General features: G+C 43.3%; 1 protein-coding gene across 1 annotated transcript in view; it reads left to right on the top strand.

Moving 5' to 3' along the window:
- The window catches only part of prkcbb (protein kinase C, beta b), a 166,559-nt gene extending 149,711 nt beyond the window's left edge, over positions 1-16,848 (top strand). The window contains exon 17 of the mRNA XM_054750673.2: positions 16,548-16,848. Within this exon, the coding sequence (XP_054606648.1) occupies positions 16,548-16,700 (153 nt within the window). The 3' untranslated portion in view covers positions 16,701-16,848. The remainder of the gene's footprint in view (positions 1-16,547) is intronic.
- Positions 16,849-26,129: the final 9,281 nt, after the last annotated feature.

Here is a 26,129-nt window from a genome sequence, read left to right on the forward strand (position 1 = left end):
AAAGAGAGATTATATCTCTCCTGTCTTAGATTTTAAGATCCTTCTTCTCACATAATCAAGCTCCATCATACATCAGTGATCTGATTGTTCCATACGTTCCTAACCGAGCACTTCGCTCTCAGACTGCAGGTTTACTGGTGGTTCCCAGAATATCTAAAATTAGGATGGGAGGCAAATCTTTTAGTTATCAGGCTCCTCTCCTGTGGAACCAGCTCCCAGCTTTAGTCTGTGAGGCAGACACTTTGTCTACTTTTAAGAATAGGTTTAAAACATTTTTCTTTGATAGGGCCTATGGTTAAAATCTGATGTTAGCCTAAATCTGGACAAGTGGGGGAGTAGAGGGAGGTGGAGTGTACAGTCGGTAAATACGGCTCTCCCTTGCCCTGACTCCAACATGCCTCCATCTAAATAGGATAGATTATCCAGTTATCTCTGTAGTTATGCTGCTATAGGCTTACCCCGGGTTTCCACGGGAGCCATTAGCAGCACGTTACTGCAGCAGCACGTCTTGCTCGCGTAAGCTGCTGCTTGGCCCTTCCCACGAGACGCGAAGCAGCAGGGGAGCAGCTGTCACCGACAGTGCACGAAGTCACACGAGTGACTTTGTCAGTAAACACAACAACAAGCAGGAGAAAATTACAACATGGTTTGTGTTTTATGTTCTGTCCGTTTTATAATCGCCAATATGGACCTGAAAAACAAAGGAGACCGCTCGCTAGGTGATAACTTCTCACGGGGCCTCACAGTTAGTAACCTTTTTTAAAAGTAAAGCAACCGGAAGGCAGTACGTTCTTTATTCTGAAAATCTTGGTAGCTTCTCTCCTTTTCCGCGTCCGATTTCCTGTCTTTCCTTCCCCAAAAATGTCGAACTTGACCCGTTTCAGAGGCGTCGCGTTTAGAAAATAGAACCGGCGCGTAAAGGCAGCGACATGCTGCTCCTGAGACGCGGCCGACTCGCGCTGCTGACGGCTCCGGTGGAAAAGGTTCTGTTGACCACAGCGGTTCCTATCAGCAGCTATGACGTGCTGCTGCAGTAACGTGCTGCTGACGGCTCCGGTGGAAAGCCGGGGTTAGACTGCAGGACTGACCACTTTTCACACTCTACTACTTTCTTCTACAATCTGCTCTTTAACTGTATTATTTCCTGCTATTTCAGCTGTTAACTTTATTTTCTCTAAGTGTTTTTATCCCCAGAAGAAGCTACAATGATGTTCTGCTGAGCTGTGGTGGCCTCATGGAGGGGGCCATCGTCTAACACACTGCTGCTAACCACTAAAACATTCTCCCTCTCCTGATAATAACTTTTTGCTTTCCTTGACGTTGGATGTGCTACTACTAGTTTATCCGTTTAATTATAGATCCACTAGGATAAATACAATAAAGTTTATCTCTCACCAAATAGAATATTTACTAAGAAATCACAATGTAACTATAGACACATTACTTTGTCTTTGTGTGTGTGTGTGTGTGTGTGTGTGTGTGTGTGTGTGTGTGCGTGTGCGTGTGTGTGTGTGTGCATGTGCGTGTGTGTGTGTGTCTGCTCTGTCTTCTCGATCCCCAGAGAGTCGTGGAGGATGGCTGCTTATACTGAGCCAGGATTCTCTGGAGGTTTCTTCCTGTTAAAAGGGAGTTTTCCTCTCCACTGTCGCTTTATGCTTGCTTAGTATGATGATTGCTGTAAAGTCACTGACACTAGTCAGTCACTAGTCAATTGATGCAATTTGCTGGGTTCCTTATATAGGAAACATTATTTCTGATTGGCTTGATGAACTGACCTGAATTGGAATGTTTATTATGTGAAGTGCCTTGAGACGACTCTTGTCGTGATTTGACGCTATAGAAATAAAATTGAATTGAATTGAATTGAATTGAAATTGGTGAGCACCTGGTGGCGGGGCTTTCACACGTAGAGCCCGGCCAGGCACAGCCCGAAGAGTAAACGTGGGTCCCCTTTCCCATGGGCACACCACTTGTGGGAGGGGGGTTGGGTGCAATGTGTGATAGGTAGTAGCCGAAAGCCAGGGCCTTGGCGGTCTGGCGATCCAAACACACCCACATCACCCCGCTTCTCCTCCAGCTTCACTGGCTGCCAGTCAACTTCAGTGTTCATTTCAAGATCCTGGTTCTGGTCTATAGGGCCTTACATGGACAAGCACTATCTTACATTGGTGATCTTCTTAGTCCCTACACCCCCAGCAGGTCCATGAGGTCCAGTGACCAAAGCCTACTGGTTGTGCAGCACCAGGATAAAGACCAAAGGTGACAGATCATTTGCTGCTGTGGCCCCCAGACTCTGGACCTCTCTCCCCCTGAGCCTGAGATCAGTGGACTCAGTGGTCTCCTTTAGAAAGCAGCTGAAGACTCACTTGTTCAAGCCGGCTTTTGTATGACCTTCTTCACCACTCTCTCTTTATTCTGCTCTCCCCACCTATTCCACCTTCCTCAGGATCCACTGATTTCCCTCTTTCCTATGCACTCTCTCTAACATTTTTTAACCACAATTGTCTATTTTTGCTCATTTTAAATATATTTTTAAACATTTTCTAAATGTTTTTTTATATTTTTACATTTTTTGTTTTTGTGAAGCACTTCGTGATTTTTATCTTGAGAGGTGCTATAGAAATATTTTCTTCTTCTTCTTCTTCTTCTTCAATGTGTGATACGTAGTAGCTGAAAGCCAGGGCCTTGGCGGTCTGATCCTCGGCTACAGAAGCTGCCTCTCGGTACGTGGAATATCACCTCTCTAGTGGGGAAGGAGCCAGAGTTGGTGTGTGAGGTTAAGAGGTTTTGACTAGATATAGTCTGACTCACCTCAACGCATGGCTCTGGCTCTGGAACCAGTTTCCTTATGAGGAGTTGGACACTGGAGGTAACCCCCACTGAGAGGCACCGAGCAGGGATGGGCATTAACCCCCATCTAGGTGCCTGTACATTGGGCTTTACCTCGGTGAACAAGAGGGTAGCCTCCCTCCGCCTACATGTGCGGGGACGGGTCCTGACTGTTGTTTGTGCTTCTGCACCAAACTGCAGCTCACACAACCCACCCTTTTTGGAGTCCTTGGAAGGGGTGCTGGAGAGTGCTCCTTCTGGTCGAGGAGGCAGAATCCCAGGTGTGGGAGGAGTTCAGTGAGACCACGGAGCAAGACTTCGAGGAAATTCTGATCCACCATCTGGCGCCCCAGGAGGGGAAAGCAGTGAGCTACCGACACTGTTTACAGTGGGGACGGTGTGCTGCTGACCTCTACTTGGAACATTGTGGAACGGTGGGCAGAATACTTCGAAGACCTCAATTCCACTGACACATCTTCCAGTGAGGAAGCAAAGTCCGGGGATTTTGAGTTGGGCTCTCCAATCTCTGGTGCAGAGGTCACTGAGGTGATCAAACAGCTCCTTGGTGGCAAGGCTCTGGGGATGGATGAGATCTGCCCAAAGTTCCTTAAGGCTTTGGATGTTGTAGGGTTATGCTGGCTGACGCGGCTCTGCAGTATCACATGGGCATCTGGGGCCGTTCTCCTAGATTGGCAGACCAGGGTGGTGGCCCCCCTATTTAAAAAGGCAGAATGTGTTCCAGCTATAGGGAGAACACACTCCTGAGCCACCCTGGTAAAGTCTTTTCAGGGTTTCTGGAGAGGAGGGTCCCTCGGATTGTTGAACCTTGGATTCAGGAGGAGCATTGTGGTTTTTTGTCCTGGCTGTGGAACACTGGACCAGCTCTATACCCTTAGGGGGATCCTGGAGGGCAAGTGGGAGTTTGCCAACCAATCTACATGTGTTTTGTGGATTTGGAGAAAGTGTTTGACCGCATCCCTCAGGGGGCGCTTTGGGGGGTACTTTGGGAATATGGTGTAGCAGGCCCTCCGATACAGGCTGTTAGATGACCGGTATGACTGGTGTCAGAGCTTGGTCAGTACGTCAGGCTCGTTTCCGGTGAGAGTTGGACTCCACCAAGGCTGCCCTTTGTCACAGATTCTTTTCATAACTTTTATAGATAGGATTTCTAGGCGCAGCCAAGGTGTTGAGGGGATCCGTTTTGATGGCCTAAGAATTAAGTCTCTGCTTTTTGCAAATTATGTGGTCCTGTTGGCTTCATCAGAACGTGATCTCCAATTTTTCCTGGAGCGCTTCGCAGCCAAGTGTGAAGCAACTGGGATGGGAGTCAGCTTCTCTAAGTCCGAGACCATGGTCTTGAGCTGAAAAAGGGTTAGAATGCCTTCTCCGGGTCAGAGATGAGGTCCTGCCCCAAGTGGAGGAGTTTAAGTATCTCTTGATCTTGTTCATGAGTGAGGAAAAGATGGATCAACAGGCAGAATGGTGCTGCTGGTCTCTGAGCTCTTCAGGCAGTTCCTTTGACCTCATGATTCTCATTTGCTCTGACATGCAATGTGAGCTGTAACGGCTTATATAGACAGGTGTGTGGCTTTCCTAATCAAGTCCAATCAGTATAATCAAACAAAGCTGGACTCCAGTGAAGGTGTAGGACCATCTCAAGCTCAAGCTCAAGCTCCTGAGTTAATTACTTGTGTCAAAGCAAAGGGTCTGAATACTTAGTGATTTTTCAGTTTGTCTTTTTAATAAATCTGCAGAAATTTCATCCATCCAACCATCCATCCATCCATCCACCCACCCATCCATCCATCCATCTGTCCATTTTCATCCGCTTATCCAGAGTCGGGTCGCGGGGGAAGTAGCCTAAGGCGAGAGGCCCAGACTTCCCTCTCTCCAGCCACTTGGGCCAGCTCTTCCGGGGGAATCCCAAGGAGTTCCCTGGCCAGGTGAGAGACATAGTCCCTCCACCGTGTCCTGGGTCTCCCTTTAGGTCTCCTTCCGGTTGGACGTGCCCGGAGAACCTCACCAGGGAGGCGTCCAGGAGGCATCCTGACCAGATGCCCGAGCCACCTCAACTGGCTCCTCTGCAGAAATTTCAAAAATTTTATTTTTCTGTCAAAACGGAGGGCTGTATGGATGTGTATTGGTGAAATTATGGCAATGCAATACGCATCATAATACAGGGGAGACGGTACATCATATCGATACATTGGCGCCAGACGATATTAGCGATTTTTTTAGACTGAATTTATCGTAGGAAAATTCAGTAAACAGTCCAAACTTATACTTAACATGTTTAATATGAGGTATCTGACCCATAAGAGGGATTTACATAAATGGTGGAAACAAAACCCATTGCATACTGCTGCTAACTAGTGGCTGGAGTTTGAATTACACCAAAGGAAAAGAAAAGACACAAGTGTTTGCATGTAAATTCTTCCAAAAATTTGATACACGGCTTTTGAATACCGATATAATATTGCAGAAAAAATATTACGATATATTGCCATATCAATATTTTCTTACACGCCTAGGGTGCTGTGTGCACATTAATTAGGAATTAATTTTAGCAAATGGCTACATTTTAACAAAGAGTAAAAAATTGACAGGGGTCTGAATACTTTCCGTACCCACTATGTCTGAGTTACATGCTCCCTAATAAAATCAGGTTTTCACACATACCCTTAGCATTTCAGTCCATTTGTGACAAACTAAATAATGACACGATTTATGTCAGGTTTGTGACATTCAACTTATTTTTCATGAACCAAAGTCAAAAACGTTGCATTTCAAAGGTTTTTGAAGAATCCCCACCATTGCTGTAGCGTGGAGGCGTTCTTTATCCACCCACTTGCACTGAGGACAAACCCCACACTGACATTGCAGTGCAGCTGTACTTAATGGAAATTTATCGTAAAGCAGTTCAGACTCTTCTGTAACAGTAAGTTGCGGCGCATAAGCTCTATAAAAGTTTGCACTGGGGTGGATGTAATAGCCGGTGTACACAGTAAGCCGCAGCACTGCTGTAGTGTGTGATAATTAATTCCAAATATCGAGGCCCCCAAATTAAAGCCAGTGGCTTCGGCATAAAGCAGCCCGCTCTTATCAGCCAAAAACAGGTCAGCGCTCGATACCGCCGCCTTTTTCTTCACCCTCTTCGCTCCCCTTCACCTCCCCACATCCCCGGTCCCTCCCACGCTCCCCACATCCTTGGCTGACATCGGCTTGTCGCCCGCTAATCCTATCGTTACTGAAAAGGCGAGGGCTGACAGAGAGAAAGAGAGGTGGAGGGAAGAAAAGGAAGAAAGTAAAGAACCGGCAGTCATGTTTAAAGCCTCTGGAACATGTGGAATCTAATTGTGTGTGTTTGCTCTAATGCCTCTGTTTACTCTGAGTTTTCTATCTGTGCATCTACACCAAGGGCCATTGATCGTTATCTCTCTGCATCTCCAACGCTAAATGTTTTCTTCCCTCCACGCCTCGCAGCATTAGCTGCAGCTGAAGCGTGGTGAAATGGAACACATTATGATCTGGCCTACATCGCTGGCAGCTGGAAGTGTTAGCGTGTGTGTCAGTGCATGTGTGCTTGATAAGTAAACGTGCACAAAGTCTTCCTGGGAAAATAAATACACATTAGCATGTAGCTACTATACTGACAGAAATGAATGGTGACACATTTCTATGTCTGCAAGGATCCCAGTGATGTAAAATGAGTTCATTAATAAGCAGAGGCAACGAGTGGGTTGAGAAGTTCTTTAAAGGAACAATATGTACGAATTTTACCGTGAAATAATCACAAAACAGTCTAATGCCTATGATGGAAGGAAGGTTATATTGTCAATTTTTCTCTTTTTCAAAAAAACTAAAGAGGGACGTAGTTACTGTTTACAATCTGTGATGTTGCCAGAGGAACACACACACGCACGCACACACACACACACACACACACACACACACACACACACACACACACACACACACACACACACACACACACACACACACACACACACACACACACACAATGTTCGGATGGAGAAACAACAGCATGCTTCCTAGTCTGGAGGATTTCTTTCCAACTCTGAGTGAGCGGCCCCAGGCTTACATCATTTTGTATTGGATTGTGATTGGCTGACCCAGACGGAGGCGTGGCCGAGACTCTGCTGCAGTGCTGCAATGTCAAAAATACTGCCTAAAGTAAAAAATCACTGCTTAGCTAACAGAGAAATCTGATTCTAATTCTAATGTAACCAGAAGGGGGCGCCACTATGAGAGTTTTACAATTTATAATATTATTTATACAGTTGATCAACAAAAATGGATTTGGGGGTAACTTACTCTTTAAAGTCGTTCTAGTTGGACACATTAAACAAACAAAAAACTCCCGCATTGAATAATTGTAAAAACTTTATTTCTATGTCAAGGATAAATATCAGATTTTGCACATTTCAGCTAAAATGCCTCCCCACATGTGAGCTAAAGCCTCTAAAAAACTTCATTAGTTGAGGCTTCAATCACAAGTTTATAGTGGTGGAGTTTTAATGGACAGCGGGGGGTTTCTGTCCTCTGTTTACAAAGGGTTTAATAAAGCTGAATACATGATGGGAATCCTGCCATGTCCTTGTGAGTGTTGTAGCATCTAGAAGTGCAGGAGGCCCTGCTGTGGATCTGATGTCCTGATATGTGATGTGGATCCATGCCAGCTAAGACAGGTGCTCCCCTTAGGCCAGCAGGGAAGAGCTGGCACGCTAAAGGTAGGAAATGCAGCTCTGCCTTGTTGTTCCTGTGGTCCTTAGAGCTCTCCTGTCCCTCATCGTCCTCCTTGTTTATGTTCAGACACTAAATGATGTCAAGGGTGTGAACCTTGACCTTCATCGGGTTATCTTTGTGGCAGCTTTATCTACTTCATCCACGCCTTTTTTATCCAACATCCAACTTCTTTGCTTTTCTCTGTTTTCTACATTTTCTTGCAATTAAATCAGGTCTAAGATCAGGTTTTAATATATTTCTGATTGCTTCATTCTGCAGGGGTTCTTCCTTTCAACCTATCAATACACCCTTTTAGCACTAAAAACATAATTCTGTCTTTTGGGAATAATCCTGCAAACTAAACGTCTCTTTGCTTGAATTTGTGTCATAATTATTACTCAACATTTCCTACCAGGCCACTCCTGTGGTGCTTCCAAATCTGGGATTTAAAAGGAACATTTTGGTCATTTTTAAATATATGTTTTGTAAGTTATACATAATTATTATCTTTCCTGCTGTAGGCAGCTTCCTTAACATCCTCCGTTTGAGGAAATTCAGTTTATGTTTGACAGGACAGATAAGCTAACAGCTAGTTTAAACGAAGCTGAGCGTGTGCAACAGAATCTGTTTAAAATAACTGAAAAATACTTTTAATTTTGCACTTTTTGACTGCAGTTCAGGTGATCTCCGGTCTCGGTGCTGAAGACTCTAAACAAAAGTTTGAAAGTGTGTTTCTCTAAAAAAGGACATTAGGAGTATTTTACTGTTGTAGAAAGCTCTTTGGGCAACCTCAGTTAAGAGAAACTGAGATTGACTGTTATTTCTGTGTATGCCTTCACGTAGGTCAGTCTTGGCAATAAAGAAAATTGAATTGAATTGACGAGCTACTGGCTAGTCTGAATGAGGCCAGTAACCCCAGATTTTCTACTATAGTAAAACATCTCTGACCTCATATATTTCGTAGCAGTTTATGTAAATATTTTATAAACTTTCACACCAACATGTTTTCCACGTTGTGTCCTTTTGTTTTTAACGTTTCCTTATCAGAGTTTAGAGTGATTGAATGCTGGGTCTGAACACTTTGCTATGTCAGAACAGATTTAATTACACACAGGCTTCCAGTGGAGGCCAGTGAGAAAGCTGGGGGGGGATGTTGTCCATATAATCACCTACATTATAATACCATATGAGCATGGGGGGAGGTAGGCTGGAGAATTTCTCAGACGCCCCCTAAGTGTGTCAGTTGACAGCTTCCGGGTAAGCGCTGGGCTCCCCCTAAAGGATGATGCGATGATGCGCTGTGTACAATGTGGCTCAGTAGAGGCGCACGTGGCACAAGCGTCACGCACAGTGCTTCCTTTGGTTGCCACATAATTGGTTATCATGACACATACACAGGTGTAAGAGCACACATAATCAAGACGGATTTGTAACACTACCAAAACAGATGATTCTCTTTCATTTCAGCTAACAAATCATTGATTTGTTTAACAGCAGACCTGCAAAGTAACCTAACTTAAACATTCTAACATAGTATAGCTATAAATACACTCAACAAAAATGTAAACACAACACCTTTGTTTCTGCTCCGGTTTTTCATGAGATAGACTTAAAGATCTAAAATTCATTCCAGATACACAATATCACCATTTCTCTCAAACATTGTTCACAAATCTGTCTAAATGTGTGATAGTGAGCACCTGTGCTTTGCTGAGATAATCGATCCCACCTCACAGGTGTGCCACATCAAGATGCTGATCCGACATCATGAGTAGTGCACAGGTGTACCTTATACTGCCCACAATAAAAGGCCACCCTGGAATGTGCAGTTTTTTTTTTGCTTTATTGGGGGTCTGGGGACTCAGAACCGGTCAGTATCTGGTGTGACCACCATTTGCCTCATGCAGTGCAACACATCTTCTTCGCATAGAGTTTATCAGATTGTCAATTGTGGCTTGTGGAATGCTGGTCCACTCCTCTTCAATGGCTGTGTGAAGTTGTTGGAAATTAGTGGGAACTGGTACATGCTGTCGTATATGCCGGTCAAGCACATCCCAAACATGCTCAACGGGTGACATGTCCGGTGAGTATGCTGGCCATGCAAGAACTGGGACATTTTCAGCTTCCAAGAATTGTGTACAGATCCTTGCAACATGGGGCCGTGCATTATCTTGCTGAAACATGAGGTGATGCTCATGGATGTACGGCACAACAATGGGCCTCAGGATCTCATCACGGTATCTCTATGCATTCAAAATGCCACCAATAAAATGCACCTGTGTTCTTCGTCCATAACAGATGCCTGCCCATACCATAACCCCACCACCACCATGGGCCACTCGATCCACAACATAGACATCAGCAAAGCGCTCACCCACACAATGCCACACACGCTGTCTGCCATCTGCCCTGAACAATGTAAACCGAGATTCATCTGTGAAGAGAACACCTCTCCAACGTGCCAGACGCCATCGAATGTGAGCATTTGCCCACTCAAGTCTGTTACGGCAACAAGCTGGAGTCAGGTCAAGACCCCAATGAGGACGACGAGCATGCAGTTGAGCTTCTCTGAGACGGTTTCTGACAGTTTGTGCAGAAATTGTTTGGTTATGCAAACCAATTGTTTCAGCAGCTGTCTGAGTGGCTGGTCTCAGAGGATCTTGGAGGTGAACCTGCTGGATGTGGAGGTCGAGGGCTGGTGTGGTTACATGCTGTCTGCGGTTGTGAGGCCTGTTGGATGTACTGCCATATTCTCTGAAACGCCTTTGGAGACGGCTTATGGTGGAGAAATGAACATTCAATGCACAAGCAACAGATCTGGTTGATATTCCTGCTGTCAGCATGCCAATTGCACGCTCCCTCACTGCTTGTGGAATCTGTGGCCTTTTGCTGTGAGACAAAACTGCACATTCCAGGGTGGCCTTTTATTGTGGGCAGTATAAGGTACACCTGTGCACTCCTCATGATGTCAGATCAGCATCTTGATGTGGCACACCTGTGAGGTGGGATGGATTATCTCAGCAAAGCAGAAGTGTTCACTATCACACATTTAGACTGATTTGTGAACAATGTTTGAGAGAAATGGTAATATTGTGTATCTGGAATGAATTTTAGATCTTTAAGTCCATCTCATCAAAAATCGGAGCAGAAACAAAGGTGTTGCGTTATATATTCTGGAAATTTAAAAAAGAATGAAGTAGTTCTGTCACATTTGTCTAAAACTCTCAGCCAACAACACAGCTCAGCCCAAAACCAACTATTGGACCATCAGGGTGTCTGTCTCACCGAACTGTCACACTTCCACACTTTGGGTGTTTCTCAATGCCTAATGACTTGGTCCCGCCCCGGTTGCCCAGGACCTACGTCATCAGCAACCACCAAGGTGTGTTCCAATGTTGAGGTGCTACAGAAGCATCTGTTTTCCATTTGTTCGCCATTTAGCTAGCTGATCAAGGACACATGGGAGGTGCGTTTTTGCTTTCTCTTGGTCAAAAACTTCCCAGAATAAAGCGCAGTATTTTCAAAAGGATGGCAGATCAAAAATGTTTTTTAGATCCAAATCAGTTAGCAATGATTGGTCTATATACACAATTTTAAGTAAAAAGCTTGTTATACATTTATATTGAAACATATGTATGAAATGGATTTTTACCTCACGTGATGTAACGTTACTGCTGCGGTCACATGAGGTAAGTCAAGATTCAAGATAATTTATTGTCATTGCACAGGTGTACAATGAAATTTGCACTTGACTTGTCGGGTAATACCAAAGACTTAAATGGGACCCAATGCCTTCCTGCTTGACATTCAGCTTTTAGGGTTGGATTGGGGGTTAAACCACCAAATAGTTCGTGATCACAGCCACAACTGCAGCTCACCGCTCCCCACGGGGGATTCTGTTCCAGTTAACCCTTTTCGTTGACCAAGGAAGGACAGTGTCCTCGTAAGCAAAATGCCTGGTTACGCCAATATCAAGGCGCCTGGCCTACCAAGGCACTGCCGCCTTGACATTGAGAACCCTTCTTCCCTGGGTCCTCCACTCATAATGAACTAATGTATTTAGCAACAGAATGCCACTGGTGGGAGAGTTTCCCTGCTCAAGAATATCAGAGGAGAAACAGCCGGCAGCTACCACTTAAACTTTAGGTCAAACTACCAGAGTCCCGAAAAGAAAAATATTATTTAAAGTCGGACAACGAAAGACGTTTGGACATAGAAAACGGCGACTGGCGTTTAGCTATTTCTCGTTTACTGTGGCGTTGCATGTTCCCACATCAGGGGGGCGTGGCTTGGGGGCAATAATCGACAGGAAGGGGGAGTGTTGTGTGACCATGTTTCTAACTTGTTGTGCAGTTTCCGTAAAGCAGCTTTAAAGACAAGTTTCCAGTGTGCAAGGCTAGTTTTCTATCTGCATTCCTTCCTTTAAAGGTTAGTTGGCTAAAGCCTGATTCATGCTTCTCCGTCAGCTCCGCAAGGGGCAGACACGCACGGATTGAGAGAAGCGTTTTGCTCTCATACTTCTCCGTCTTCTGGGGAGTTTTGCAAAGCAATTCCCCACCAGGACAACAGAGGGCGTAGCGCTGTTCTGTGGTATCCTGTCATGTATCTGGTCCAAGATAGTGTGTTTATATTGTGTGGTTTTTTTTGTATATAAGAGACTTTTTAACACACACATTTGTCTCACATCCTCCTCCATCTCTTCATGGGCTCGCCACCTCTAAACTCACGTTTCCTGTCATTTCCGTCCACAAATAAAACGCTTGCTGCGCATCTTTTCACTCCTCCAGTCACGGGGAATTAAACGTTCATGTTTTTAGAGTTTTTTCGCGAGGTATTCTTCAAGCTGCTCCGTGTCTGCTGCTAGTTATCCTCGGCTCTGTTTATGTTTTTGAGGGCGCAATGGCGACAGTGTAGACGACAGCGGCGTCCTGACCAATCACAAGCTTGCGTTGTCTGTCTTGACTGAGATGTTTAGAAAAGAGAGCTCGACTCCGTCCGTCCTTGTGGAGCTCTCCAGCAGGCCCGCAAGGACGTTGCGTGTCTCCGCACTGACGCAGACGCAGAAGCCTGAATCAGGCTTAAAGTGTGAATGCTACCATCCCTTTGGTGCCATGAGTTTATATCACATCTGAAGCTCGTTAACAGCTTGTTTGCGTGTTTCTCTCGGTACACCAACTGAACCGAGCAGTGCAGTTTGAGGGAAACTTTCTGTTACTGTTACTGTACACACACAAACACACACACAGCTAACCTTCACTTCCTTTAACAAGTCACAATTGCGTTTACGCCAGTCTTCCAAGTCTCTACGTCTCTCTCCTCCCTTGTTTTCCTGGTGCCTCAGAGCTTCCTCCTATGCTGCCATATCTGCACTGACTCTCAGACATCTCGTTTAATCTCATCATAGTCTGTGAGTGGTCAATTGAACGTCAAAGAAGAGGCAGATGTCTTCAAACAGCGTGGGGGCCTTTATCAAAGAACAGTGAGGTTAACAGTCAACACACATACAGAGCAAGTCCCTCAGAATAAAAGTGGGGTGTATCTTTCATAGGTTTGGAGTATGTGCATGCCCAGGCACTTAGCAACAAGTGGCAGTGTGCTGAGCTCAGAGCACACTTTTGGGATGGAGTTCTGTTAGTTTCTTTCCAAAAATGAAGATGGTCTGTGCAGATCAACAACCCATCCAAACTTTGACTCCAACTTGGAACACAAGGCGATTAATGAAACTCTCCAGAGCTGGTCACAACTAGACAAGTCATGAATTCGGTCCAAACACCGGTCGCTCTTACCTAGACTGTTTAGCTTCTGCTTAACACTTACTGGAAACTCGTGATACAGCTCCAACACACGAACATTCAGCAGGTCAACTGTGAGACAGAAAAAAATTCTTTACTCTAGACCAGGGATTCCCAAAGTGTGGTGCGCGCACCCCCGGGGGTGCGCGAGCTGCCGCTAGGGGGTGCGCGAGATGAAAACTGTAATGGCTGCGGAGCTCAGAGAAGTCTGTCAGGTGTCACCATTAGCGTTGCCAGAAAACTCATTTGTGGGTGGGCCAAAGAAAAAGTAAGTGGGCCCAATAAATGTAATTGAAAACAAGTATATTTTACTTGTGTGTGTGTGTGTGTGTGTGTGTGTGTGTGTGTGTGTGTGTGTGTGTGTGTGTGTGTGTGTGTGTGTCCTCCACATGTGCCCTAACTTCATAATAACAATGCGCCGAGCTTCAGCACTCTGGCCTGCGCACGCCGATATGTTCCGTATTTTATCATTTTTAACGGTGTTGGAGAAATCTGAAGGTGGTGAGTCATTCTGGCAGATTGTAATTAACACCTGTCTCATGCAGGTGTTCTGACATTGTAAACCTCACACGCGATGAAGATCTGAAGTTTAGAGTGCGTCTGTCAGAGGTCAGACGCGTTCCGGAACCACGGCTCACGGGTGCACAAGTGAGCACATCTGGGCTGGGCAGAAGTCATTTTACAACATTGGTTTAAATAGCACCATTAACGAGACACAGTGACTTAAACGCTGCAAGTTGTGAAGCGCGTTCCATCCGCGAGACACATCACCAAGCGGAAAGTGAATGCGTCAAGCATAAACCAAGCTTCGTGGAGCTGTGCCGCGCGCGCGCGCACACACACACACACACACACAGATTCAATAAGTGCACGCTGCGCAAACTCCGGCGCGCCAGACTGATACCGTCAGACTGAAGGCAGAAATGAGCTCTGCCTCCTCTGTGATAAAAACTTTTAAGAGGTTTTAGAACAACATTTTTCATTCCAGGTCAAATTAAGATATTGGCTTCTATTTTGGGATGACGTATTAAAGTCGGGTCCGCTCCAGCCAGTGACTCCGAACCTGCAGCATTTGTTATTCCTGTCCGCGTGGCAGCGGATCGCAGATTCAGCCACACCATAAAACAGCAATAAGTCGGTCTGAGGCAAAAGTGAACCTCATGGCTAAAGCTTTTTCCTTTTCCCCTATAGACATTTGATTACGCACCAGTAGGTGGCCAGTTCAGGTTTACGCAGAGCAGAAGGAAGGAGAGAGCTCTGGCCACACAGGTTAAACGTTCCTACTTTAAGAAAACCGTTAAATTTCATTGTTTATGTTCTACCTGGGCACTCTAAATATTTATTTAAAATTAAATCAAAGGAAATTGTAATGGTATCGAATGCTTATTAATTACTATTTAAAAAATGAAAGTGATGGGGAAAAAGGTCGATCATATTTTTTTAACCCTGTCTGTTTAGCTTGACATCTGATATATATATATATATATATATATATATATATATATATATATATATATATATATATATATATGTGTGTGTGTGTGTGTGTGTGTGTGTGTGTGTGTGTGTGTGTGTGTGTGTGTGTGTGTGTGTGTGTGTGTGTGTGTATATATAGCCATGCCGTCATGTGTGTGTGTGTGTGTGTGTGTGTGTGGGGGGGGGGGGGGGTGTCGACATGGTCGGGACATAGAAGGGGGTGCGCGGCTAAATAAGTTTGGGAACCACTGCTCTAGACTTACTGATTCAGTTTGATTCACTTCTAATGAACTGTGGTGACCTTAAAAGTTCCCTACACATCCTCCATGTGGTGGCAAATAGCCACCACACTACAACCTGATGTCACTTCCCTTCTTCATCATTGAAAATGAAGTTTTACAAAATAAAAAAGCCTTAATACATGAAGTCTAAATATGTTCAGAAAGACCAGCATGTCTCATCCCAGAGGGCCAAAGTGATACCATTTTGCCAAATCCTGAGTTTTCTTCCTGATCGATAGCCACAGAATGCTAACGGCTATGTCTCCTTTGATGGTTCATTTTCTGGTTTGTATCAGAAGTGAAAGACAAGTACATGTTGCTTAAATACATATGAATGTCTTTCTAAATACATATTCCATGGTGTGACCAGTTCATTTTATGCTGGTTCTACAGAAACTCTTATCCGGCCATGGGTCATGGAAGTGTCAAGTCCTAGAGAAACATTCAGACATCTAATTTCTGTGAAACTCTCTAGCTGCTCTCTGGGCGAATTCCCATGCATTTGTAGGCCAGGGTCTGTCCTGGTGTGTCTTCCCACAGGGATATGCCTGGAAAACTTAAGTAGGATATTTACTTAACAGATTTTGGAGTGAATGAGAATCAGCTCTACTCCAAGCTCCACTCTGATGAAGGAGCTCTTCATCTCATCTCTAAGTCTGAGCCTGTCTCTTCTAAAGATGGGGGTTCAGCAGTTGGGCATTTGTCCTAGCATCAGTGGGTTGCCGGTTCAATTGCTTGTTTCCATTTCAGTCATTGTGTCCTTGGACAAGACGTTGCAGCCTTCTGGCCTGCTGGTGGTAGTCGTAATATTCTACAGAATGTGGCTATGTTTTTAAATCCGATAAACCAGTTTTAAAATGAAACCGTGTTGCGTGATGAAACAGTGGAGCAGGATGCCCCGGGAATGAGAACGACTTTAAAAGATAAGTGGAAGAAGCCTACACACAAACTACAGGATTGTCCTATTTTTCTGCTGCAGCTCTAGGGTTAGGGTTAGTAAACACATTCCCTCTCAGTATGATCATCTTCAAGCTGCTTTAGGAACATTTTTCCTAGTCAGGTGTGGCTTTTGCATGTTTTTGTTGTAAGATGACAAAGTTAAGCTGTAAATGTTCAGTTGTTGAGATGAAAAGATAAAGTGAAGCACGGCATTGGCTGGTGAGACCGAACTGAAGAACTTTTTTAAAGTAAGAAATCAGAGAAATAACAAAAGGCTCTTTCTACGGTGGCCTGTGCTAGCCCGACCGCACGCTGCATTATTTGAGCGTTGAATGAAAATCTTGTGGTTTAAGTTGATAATTCTCTTTTTGAGACTCCTGTTCTCTCTTCTCCCATCATTCATTCCATTCTTATCTCCTCTCCCACCTATCCCTCCCCTCCCTCTCTTCCTCCCACCATCATAATCTCTAAATGCCACTTGCAGAGAACCCGTAAGGACACCTGCAACTTTGACAAGGAGTTCACCAAGATGCCGGTGGACCTGACGCCAACAGACAAGCTCGTCATCATGAACCTGGACCAGGATGAGTTCCTTGGATTCTCCTACACCAACACGGAATACGTGGCTCCAAATTAACACAGTAACGGACTGAAACATGCAAATGGACAGGTAGAAAGGAAAGATTTGTATCAAAACAGGGAATAACAATCTGTTCATCTATGTCTTCGTTGAATGTTTGCCCTTGTTTAAAAGAAGACTTCGATTTCAATTCAATTCAAAGATACTTTATTAATCCCCGAGGGAAATTAGAGTTTCAGTACACACAATTCAGAGATCAGACATACATGGGCAAGACACATGACAAGAATTGGTGACTGTGGTCATTTGCAACACTGAGTCGCGCTACCTTAATAGAGATCAGAGGGTTACATGAGGATTGGTTCAGGTGGAGGGAAAAAAAAGGCACTTCAGAGTTACCCTCCACTAGGAGGGCAGCTTTGCTCTGCAAAAAACACCTCAGACAGATATGCAACAGACTTCAGACTTCACACAACATAAGTGTCCACTAGATGGGGTGGTGAGGGTTTGAGGGTTGCAGTGACCCTGGAAAGATTCGGCGGCCTTCCCGCAGTCCCGCCCAGGCTGGGATAGGAGACAGAGTTGAGTAGCCATAGCGACGGCACATTCCACATAGCTTCCGGGGGGGAGTTTTCGTTGGAGCCTTGCAGGCTCAAGGGCATCAGATTCCAATTAAAACTGGTTTGGGGGCCAGACAGAGATGCTTTCCTCTCTGTCTTAAAGTTCCTTGGTCCTCAACCTCTCAAAATCCCAATAATGGACATTAATCTAACCCAATCCGTGCTGATTCGTCCACTCTATTCTTGATGGCATCCATCTTTTGTGCCAATAATGAATCTCGGCCAAAGTTCCAAGCTTACGATTCATCTCGACAATTATGTGAGTCTGTGTATTCACAGCTTGGTGCAAACCATCTCTGAGCTCCAGGAGCAGGCCAATATTCCTCGACAGCTCGTTAATTTTCTGGTAAGCCAGGAATCCTCCAAGGCCAATGAGCAGGAAATCTGATACCAACACCACTAATATCCACGCGTCTTCAGAGTCCTCACAGACAGCTGAGATAAACAAATCAAGTTCCACTGTTTCCAGGAGCCCATGATGTGTCCAACTGGGTCGTCCCAGAGGAGCATGCGGGAGCCCCTTCTCCCGTTCTCATCGTTGAAAAAATTTTATCAATCGCGTTGAGTGACCAACTGACAAAGTCCATTTTAATGATTTCAGTTTACAGTTTCCAGAAAAAATGCAGAAGCATCCATGCACCCAGCGCACAGAGACAGACAAAGGGCCTTGAGGATAAGATATGGAGAAGAGGAGGAAAAAAGCGTCTGCACCCTCCGAGAGCCGGAAGAAGAAAAGAGAACTAGTTAAAGTACAAAAACAAACACTACCAAACAAACGAGAAATATCAAACCTCATTGGGATCCTGGGAAATACAATTTTGGACTATCAGTTATTCTTTTGAACTGTTCTTTTTCTAGGAATAATTGCTTTATGTTTTTTTAAAACAAGATGTAGGTGCATAAGTTTCCATTTATTGCACATTTTCTGCCTTTCACAAATGATCAAGGTAAAAAACACAAGCTCAGACATGTCCGAGGAGCCACACGGATATTTAGAGAAATGGATCCTTGTATCCGATGTTCCATAGTTAAACATAACTTGTAGATATCAACAAGTTTCTGGTGTCATTCCAGCTGACATTTGGCCATTGGTTTCATGCTGCTGACTATGGTTTTAAGCACAGATCATAAATGCTGAAAAAGGTCAAGGTGCTGGTCCAGATTATCTGTCATTGTCACTGACCTCCATTGCCCCATCAATGGGACCTCACAACCTTAAAAGACTCCTTCTCCCAACCCAATCCCAGAACTAAAGAAGCTTTTTGAACGAGAGGCAAAACGTCTTCAAGATAACCAGACTAGTGCAGGCGTTTTCATTTAAAACTCTTAAGATTAACGAGGTCAAGGTTCAGACTTTGGGAAGGCCATTATAGAAACTTGACTTATCCAATCAGAAACTAGCTCTTATGTGTGTTTGAGACCAACTGTGTCCAACATTCAACCAGCTGATTTCCAGTGAAACTGAAGAATTTGGAAGGGGTCCTCCTCCTCCTTCTTGTCCCACATCATGATGCTACCACCTCCCTGCCTGACAATTCAGCGTTCTTCACGTTCCTCCAAACATGTTTTTTTCTTTGGAACCAACTATTTGTCTGGTCTGATCAGGAAACACTTCTCCTGAAGGTATTTAGCTTATCCATGTTGTCAACTATACAGTTCTGCTGAGACTTGAAGATGTCCCTTAGAGCCGGAGGTTCGTTCTTTGTCCTCTCGGTCTATGTTGATGTAAAACTAGTTTCACTGTGGATGGAGACACTGGTGTTCCAGAAGTTTTCAATTCACAGGACACTTGAACCTTGTTTGTTCCTGAACATCCAAACCAGTTTCCTTTTATTTGGGAGTGACCAAGGAGCATAGGTGTATTCAGTGCTGAGCTGTCAAACAAATCCATACAGAAATCAGATGTAGACAGTCTTGATTATTAAAAGTTTTTTTTTATGCAAAACTCAACTTTTTCATCCTTGTGGGTCTCTGTTGCCCCGATAAACAATTCCAACATGTAAAAATGAGTCAATCCATTTTCTGTCATTGTTTGGTTTCAGGAACAATGGTCTTAAAACAAGCAATGTCCAAAAGTCCCTATTTGTGATGTAACAAATGCAAGAAATTAGCATAAAGCCACCGTATATGCAAGAAAGAGTTGCTGATGGACTACTATGAGCCCCTCCCAAATGTTGGAGCTTCTCTGCTTATAGCAGCTTGAGCGAGGGTGGTGGTGGCTAGCTTCAGCTTGTTTTCTTAAAGTGACAGAGCCCTGAAATGGCTCATTCTGGTCAAACTGTCAAGAATAAAACTGCTAAAACTGCTTAATGTGAGAGGGGTTTAGGGGAAATAACCACATGGAAAGGTTTTGAGTCAACCATAGAACTATTATAACTTAAGAAGAAAGTCATAATATGTCTCCTTTAATGAAACATGAACAGGCCTTGGCCTCGTCAAGTGAAACGTCTTTCTACAACCTTCAGTACCATTTATTAAAACATTTAGAGGAAGGTGTGTGTATATATGAGCTTGCATATCGGACCTTGTGGGTATTCCCTATGAAATCTAACATTCATGAAACATTTGTACCAAAAACCAAAGTTATCTTGTTTCTATATTTGTGTCATTGGTTAAATCAAACCCTGCCGCTGTCTTCGTGAACAAGTTTAGTATTTTTGACTGAAGTATTGAGTTGAAGTCTCTAGTACTTTCACTCTGACAGGATCAAAGACTCAAACTTCAAAGCACAATACATGTTTTTACCGCATAGCAAATGTGCCATAATGATGTGGTAGCTATGTAAAGTTTTATAATGTCTGTGTATAAATGTATAACAGTAATACGTTTTATGTATCAGAGTCTAACTTTGTATCCATGTCAGTGGGATCTTCTGCTGCGGTGGAAGTGATGCCAGAGTATGTAGGCTTTTCATGTATCGGTGCACCAAACTGATCAGCCTCTCAATAACACAAGTCTCTGAAATCAAGGACTCCTACCAGGTGTCTCTACCTGGTTAAAACGGAGGACTGTAATTTTCATTTGTTCATTATTTATTTGTTTGTTTTGGTTTTAATCTGTCCTCGTGCCAGGGTGGTGTCAGAGGAGGCAATGCGGCAGTCAGCAGAGGCTCTTGCAGAAACAAGCATCATGCAAGGAGAAGCTGCTCTGACATCTCCCCCAAATGACTCATTTCACACACAGCAATAGCAGCAGCAGGGCTGCTAGTCGGATGTTTCACAAAATAATGTATCATCTTCCTGCAATGCATTAAAGGCATTTTGGGGCCTTTACGGATGGTGTTTCTGTTTAAAAGGTACACGTTTTAACTGTCTTCCCAGTTGCAAATAGCATCATGAGTGTTTGAAACCGAGTTTTCAATACAAAGGATTGATAAGCTAATGGCTAGTTCAAACAACCTAAACATTTTTACATTATTATTTATGAGTACAAATATATCTGGTAATTAGATGTAGCACAATCAGTGTATGCTGAGGCAGCAATGCAGCAATCTGGAGTTTTCCCCCTTTCCGCCTGCCCGTGTCCCATAGAGCCCCATGCAATTTCACTTGAGCACTGCTCAGGATTAGCCAATCAGCTTAGACAACCGCTTACTTTCAGATGTCAATCACAAATCGTGCACGCGTGTTTGTAAAAGTACCCAGACAGATGCAGAGTTGGTGACATTTTTATAAACAAGTTAGTCTTTAAAATCTCAATAAATGAGTAAACAACATAATGTTAGAATGATACTGGTGAAACAATAGTGTTTGTTTTGCTGTCCAGTAAGAGGTGTGCATTCACAAACGAGAGGTGTTGTAATCATGGAAATAGGGAGGGGCTTGAGGTGCAACACATTGTTTCCGCCTCTAGATGGTGCCATCTGGGAAAAATAATCTAAGTTCCTGCGTTAAGGCTGGCAGGATTTTTTTCTTATTCCTGTCAAAGTAATGTGTAATGCAAAACTGACAGAGCTGTAAAGGTTTATAAAATAAAGTTTACATGAACTGCTGCGAAAACTGGCAGCTTGGAGCTGTCTTTATGATAAACTAGGTAGTTTTAGCTTGCTTTTAGCGCCCCCTATAGTCAGTTTTAAGGCACCGTTGTGAAACCAAAAGTTTTACATATCTTCTTCCTGTGTCTTTTTAACACGTTAATCTAATGGCTGAAATGTCTCCTCAGTCTTCATTAGGAGCGGTTCATCACTAAATCAAACAAATCAGCTGTGCTCCTGATCTAAAACGTGCAGGAAACAAACAACAACATTGTGACATCATAATGTACCAGATAATGTCATAGTGTACCTTTTAGTCAATAGTGGTGGAAGATTTAAATTCTAATGCAGTGCAGAGTTTTTACCTGAAGATGGCGCAACATTGACAGTTTTAGGCATAATATTTAAATTTTAACTAAGATGCACCAAAGTGCTAAATTATTGACTAAACGTGTCTACAGCATGATTAGACACTCATTTATATAGTTTATCTGCAAAAAAATGTGGATTTGGGGGTGACTTGCTCTTTAACTCATTCACTGTCAGCCATTTCCTGATCAGAAAAGCCCTTCCCTGCCAGCGTTTCTCACCGTTTTTACTCTTTTTTTAAGAGTCATGTTGCGCGCTAGGATGATGTTGACACCAAAACTACCAAAACAAAGAGTAGACTCACCTCTTACATCAGGAAGAATCCGCGTGTTTCAAGCGTTATCCGTTCTTTCATAATCCGTTGTTGAATTGTGATCGGCAGAACCTTTTCCGGTTCGCGCCTCACTTTCTTTACAGCAGGGCCCAAACGATCTCCTAACACATGGATTTTCTGCTTCCTGATCATGTGACGTGTGACGTACGTGGTTGAAGATCGGCTTTAGAGCTGAGATGTTCGTTCTCACGGTGCGGGGGCTCGTTCCGACGCCCACCCAGTAAAACAATGCAAATGACGACTTTAATCGTCATTGGCAGTTAAGGTTGGATTTAAAATTACAGCGTTTGTTATCAGTGGCAGTGAATGAGTTGAAATTATGAAAATGTTGCATACTATGCCATTAAAATTGCAGCAGTACACTTTGGTCCTGGCCATGCCCAGACTAGCCATTAGCATGTCAGTCCTAAAATATGTTAAAGTTATTTCTCCAAACAGAGGCCATTCGGATTGCATTTATTTATCATTGTTACACAGAAACACATCAAAATTGCTCTACAATTCATTAAAATGACTCACTCAAAATTATATACATTTCTATATATAGACATTAAAATAGCTGTGCAGTTAGATCCATATTTGAACTACCGTAAACATGTTAATAGACGAAGGCACACATACTGTAGATTCACAAAACAGGCTGAGATTTTTCTCGACTTTAAATGAGCACAAACTGTACCTTCACGTGTACTATGTGAAGAATGTCTGCTTGTGCTGTACATGCTTGTAAATACAAAGATATGGTTTAAAATATTTCATCTTTAGGTCATTCTATTCTTAGATGTAATGTATTTTATAATATGAGCGGTCTGGTTTGTGTGTCGATCTTTCACGCTGCCGTTTGTTGTTCTGATGAAAACTCCTGAACTTCAGACCCTGAAGCACTCACTGCTGCTCTACAGCTGTCTGTCTGTACGACCGAGTCGATGAATGTAAGTGAAGATCATGTTAAGTACTGTTGTTCTCTCTCTCACTCCGATCCCAAATTCACCATTTTTCCACAAATAAACCATCCTCTGTGCCGCCGAATCAGAGCCAGCTTCAGACAGGAAGTAAAAATGGACACAGAGTGACATGATCTCCTCACGTGTAGAACTGACACTGCAGGATTATAAGGATTTTTACTATGCATGCATTTAGTAATCTCTCATATCTTGTTCCATTTAAAATGGCTTTACTCTATAATAAGTGTTGTTGTGCAATAATTACTTTAATAGTCACAAATAGATTTTATTTATGTTCCCTATACTTATTACGTAACTGCTTTAGAAATTTAAATTTGTATACAAATAGCTTTCGTCTGCATAGAGAAAAAAAGAGTCTTCCGTTTCTCTAATTGTTGATTTTAAATACAGGTAAACTGCAGTGTTTAGGAGTTTATATCCACGTTTTGGCCTCCTCATCCTCCACCCCTTCAGAAATCCGTCCATCTTTCTGACCTTTCCTCTGATCACTCCTTTCAATCTGTCTTTTTTTTTCCTCCTGACCTTTCTGCTCCTTCCCTCTTCCCTCCTTCTGAACTTCCTCGTTGTCTTGCCTCATTTTGTTCCATTTGGCCTTTATTTCTCTCTGAAGTTTTATTTCTCCTCCTGATTAACATTTTCACCGTTGTGTTCTGGTCACCGTTCTGGTTTCGACTCGTACTTTTACATTTTTTTCCGCCTTCCCCCTCTGGAAAGGCTTCCCGACGCTAAACTTCACATGTGCTCTGATAGCTTCTTGTTCAACGAATTTCTGATTAAATTTTAGGGGAGTAAAATGTGACACTAACTTAGGGGTGATTTTCTTTTTTCAGGGAAAACCATAGTCTTTATAAGAGAATGTGTTTTGTGGAGCAGTTTACTGATGTGCTGTGGTGTTTTTTCTGGATTGTAAAATAAAAAAATCATGTTGCAAACCACCTATTGTCTCATTTGTATCTTGTAAGATGGAAAGTGCTGAATGATAAATTGATAAATATCCATTTATCAGGCAAACCATAAGAGGTATTTGGTTGTTTATGTACTATAAATTATTGACTAACTATCCTCTAGTTGGGACGTACGACTAGTCTAGAAATCTAGACCAACCGTAGCACTACCAAAAAGATTTTGCTCTGCAGGTATGTAGTTCCACATACTGGATGGCTTGCCAGGCTAGGATGTTAGCTTTAGCATTCTCAACTAGCTAACATTGTTTTGACAAGACTTTGGTGTCATTGGGTGTTTCTCAATGTCAAGGCGCCTGGCCTTGTGAGGCGATGTCTTGCGAGGCCAGGCTCCTTGCTTACGAGGACACTGTCCTTCCTTGGTCAAAGAAAACGGTTAAATGGAAAAGACTTGCATCACGTGACCGTGGCTTTGATGGCGGTCACGTAACGTCACGTGACACGGGAGATAACGTTATATTTTATACTTATTAGTTTCAATATAAATATATAATGAACCTTTTACTTTTGAAATTGTGTATATGTTTATTAAATTAAATATGGAAGCGAGTTACTACCCGCTAGCCACCGAAGCTGCAACTACTAAGCAACTAACCAACCATAGATAACTTATTTTGTTCTAAAAAAAACATTTCAAATTAGTTGACTTACTGTTAAACTTGGAAATTGTCCCCGAAGTAGCTGCCGGCTTCTGATCTGCGGTCCTTTGGAAAATACCGCGGTGTATTCTGGGTAATTTTTGACCAAGGCTAGGCTACAAGACACCTCCCGTGTATCCTTGCTCAGCTAGCTAAACGGCTAACAAATGGAGAACACATGCCTTGGTAGAACATGAACATTGGAACACGTCTTGGCGGCTCCAGATGACGTATCTCCTAGGCAACCGGGGCGGAGCCAAGACATCAAGGCAAGGTTCCTTGGCATTGAGAAACACCCATTGTTTACCCAAACTTGTTTGAGAATCAATTTCACTTTAATCTCATTGAGCAGAAAGTTTTGATCCTCACACTTCAAGAAAAATAGGCAGTTTTGGCTTGCTTTTAGCACCCCCTGGTGTTCCATTAGTGAGACCAGTAGTGAAACTTATCTCCTCGTTTAATCTAATAGCTGAAAGGTCACCTCAGCCTTCATTACTGTCTACAGGAGCGTTTCATCACAAAACAAACAAATCCGCTGTGTTCACGATCTAAAACATGCAGGAAACGTACAGTCCTACAGGGGGTGGCCCACCACTCTGAAGTTGCAAGTGTGATATTCTGGCCACAGAAGCGGTGGGGGTGTGCGTGACATTTCATTACCCCTGTAAAGAGTCATTTTAGCACATTATGTCTCAAGAAAATGATTAAAAAAAATGATTAAGTTGCACAGAATTCCTTTAAATTTTGTTAAATACAGTTCACTCGTTTTTTCTACTTATCTGCTGTGGCGTCTAGTATAAATTCAATTCAAAATTCAATTCAATTCAAAAATACTTTATTAATCCCAGAGGGAAATTGATTGCTTGAGTCAAATGAATGCTGAGTCAGTCGCTGCAGGGAAAAAGCTCTGGCGCTCCTGTTTCAGGAAGTTTGTTTGAGGAGATGGTGGCAGAAAACAGCAGGATTTGGACATCTCACCTCTAATTGGCTAACAGCAGCGTGACGCTGACGTTTTATCTCTACAAATGACACACGCTTTGAGGAGTTGTACCCTATTGTGGAGTTGCTAATGCTAACAGTTAGCTTCTACTAGCCGAGACGTGCTTTGCTGTTTCCTGGACGCTAAACCACCAACAGCCATCTCCGTCACTAGCCAAGAAGGGTGAGTCCATGAATTTTAATTTTCAGTGTGACATAGATCTGACTGACTTTTCTAATCCGAGTGTCTCCCCATCTATCAGTGGCTAGGAAGTAGGGCTAGATGACCATTTTCATGTTTAGCCTGCATGTAAAACTCAGAGTAGCCGATCATATTTAAGCAATAATAAGTAAAAACGGTTTCTCAGTGTCCACTCTCTCTTTGTCCACTAAAGCAACTACCACACCTACCACCCTGGTCCTTAAGGACCACTATCCTTAAGGTTTAGATGTTTTCTACTTCAGCACACCTGATTTAAATCAAGATGAGAAACAATCTTTTGTGATATTGATGGTGATACCGAAGAGGTCATTCAATCATTGATTCAAGTATTTTGGAGCAGGGAAACCCTATAACCTGAATGTTTTATCTTGTCTTGTCATATTAAACCATACTGTATCGCTACACAACATGCCTTCTCCTCCCT

The sequence above is a fragment of the Nothobranchius furzeri genome, chromosome 12 (genome assembly GCF_043380555.1).
Source record: "Nothobranchius furzeri strain GRZ-AD chromosome 12, NfurGRZ-RIMD1, whole genome shotgun sequence".
NCBI classification, from domain to species: domain Eukaryota; kingdom Metazoa; phylum Chordata; class Actinopteri; order Cyprinodontiformes; family Nothobranchiidae; genus Nothobranchius; species Nothobranchius furzeri.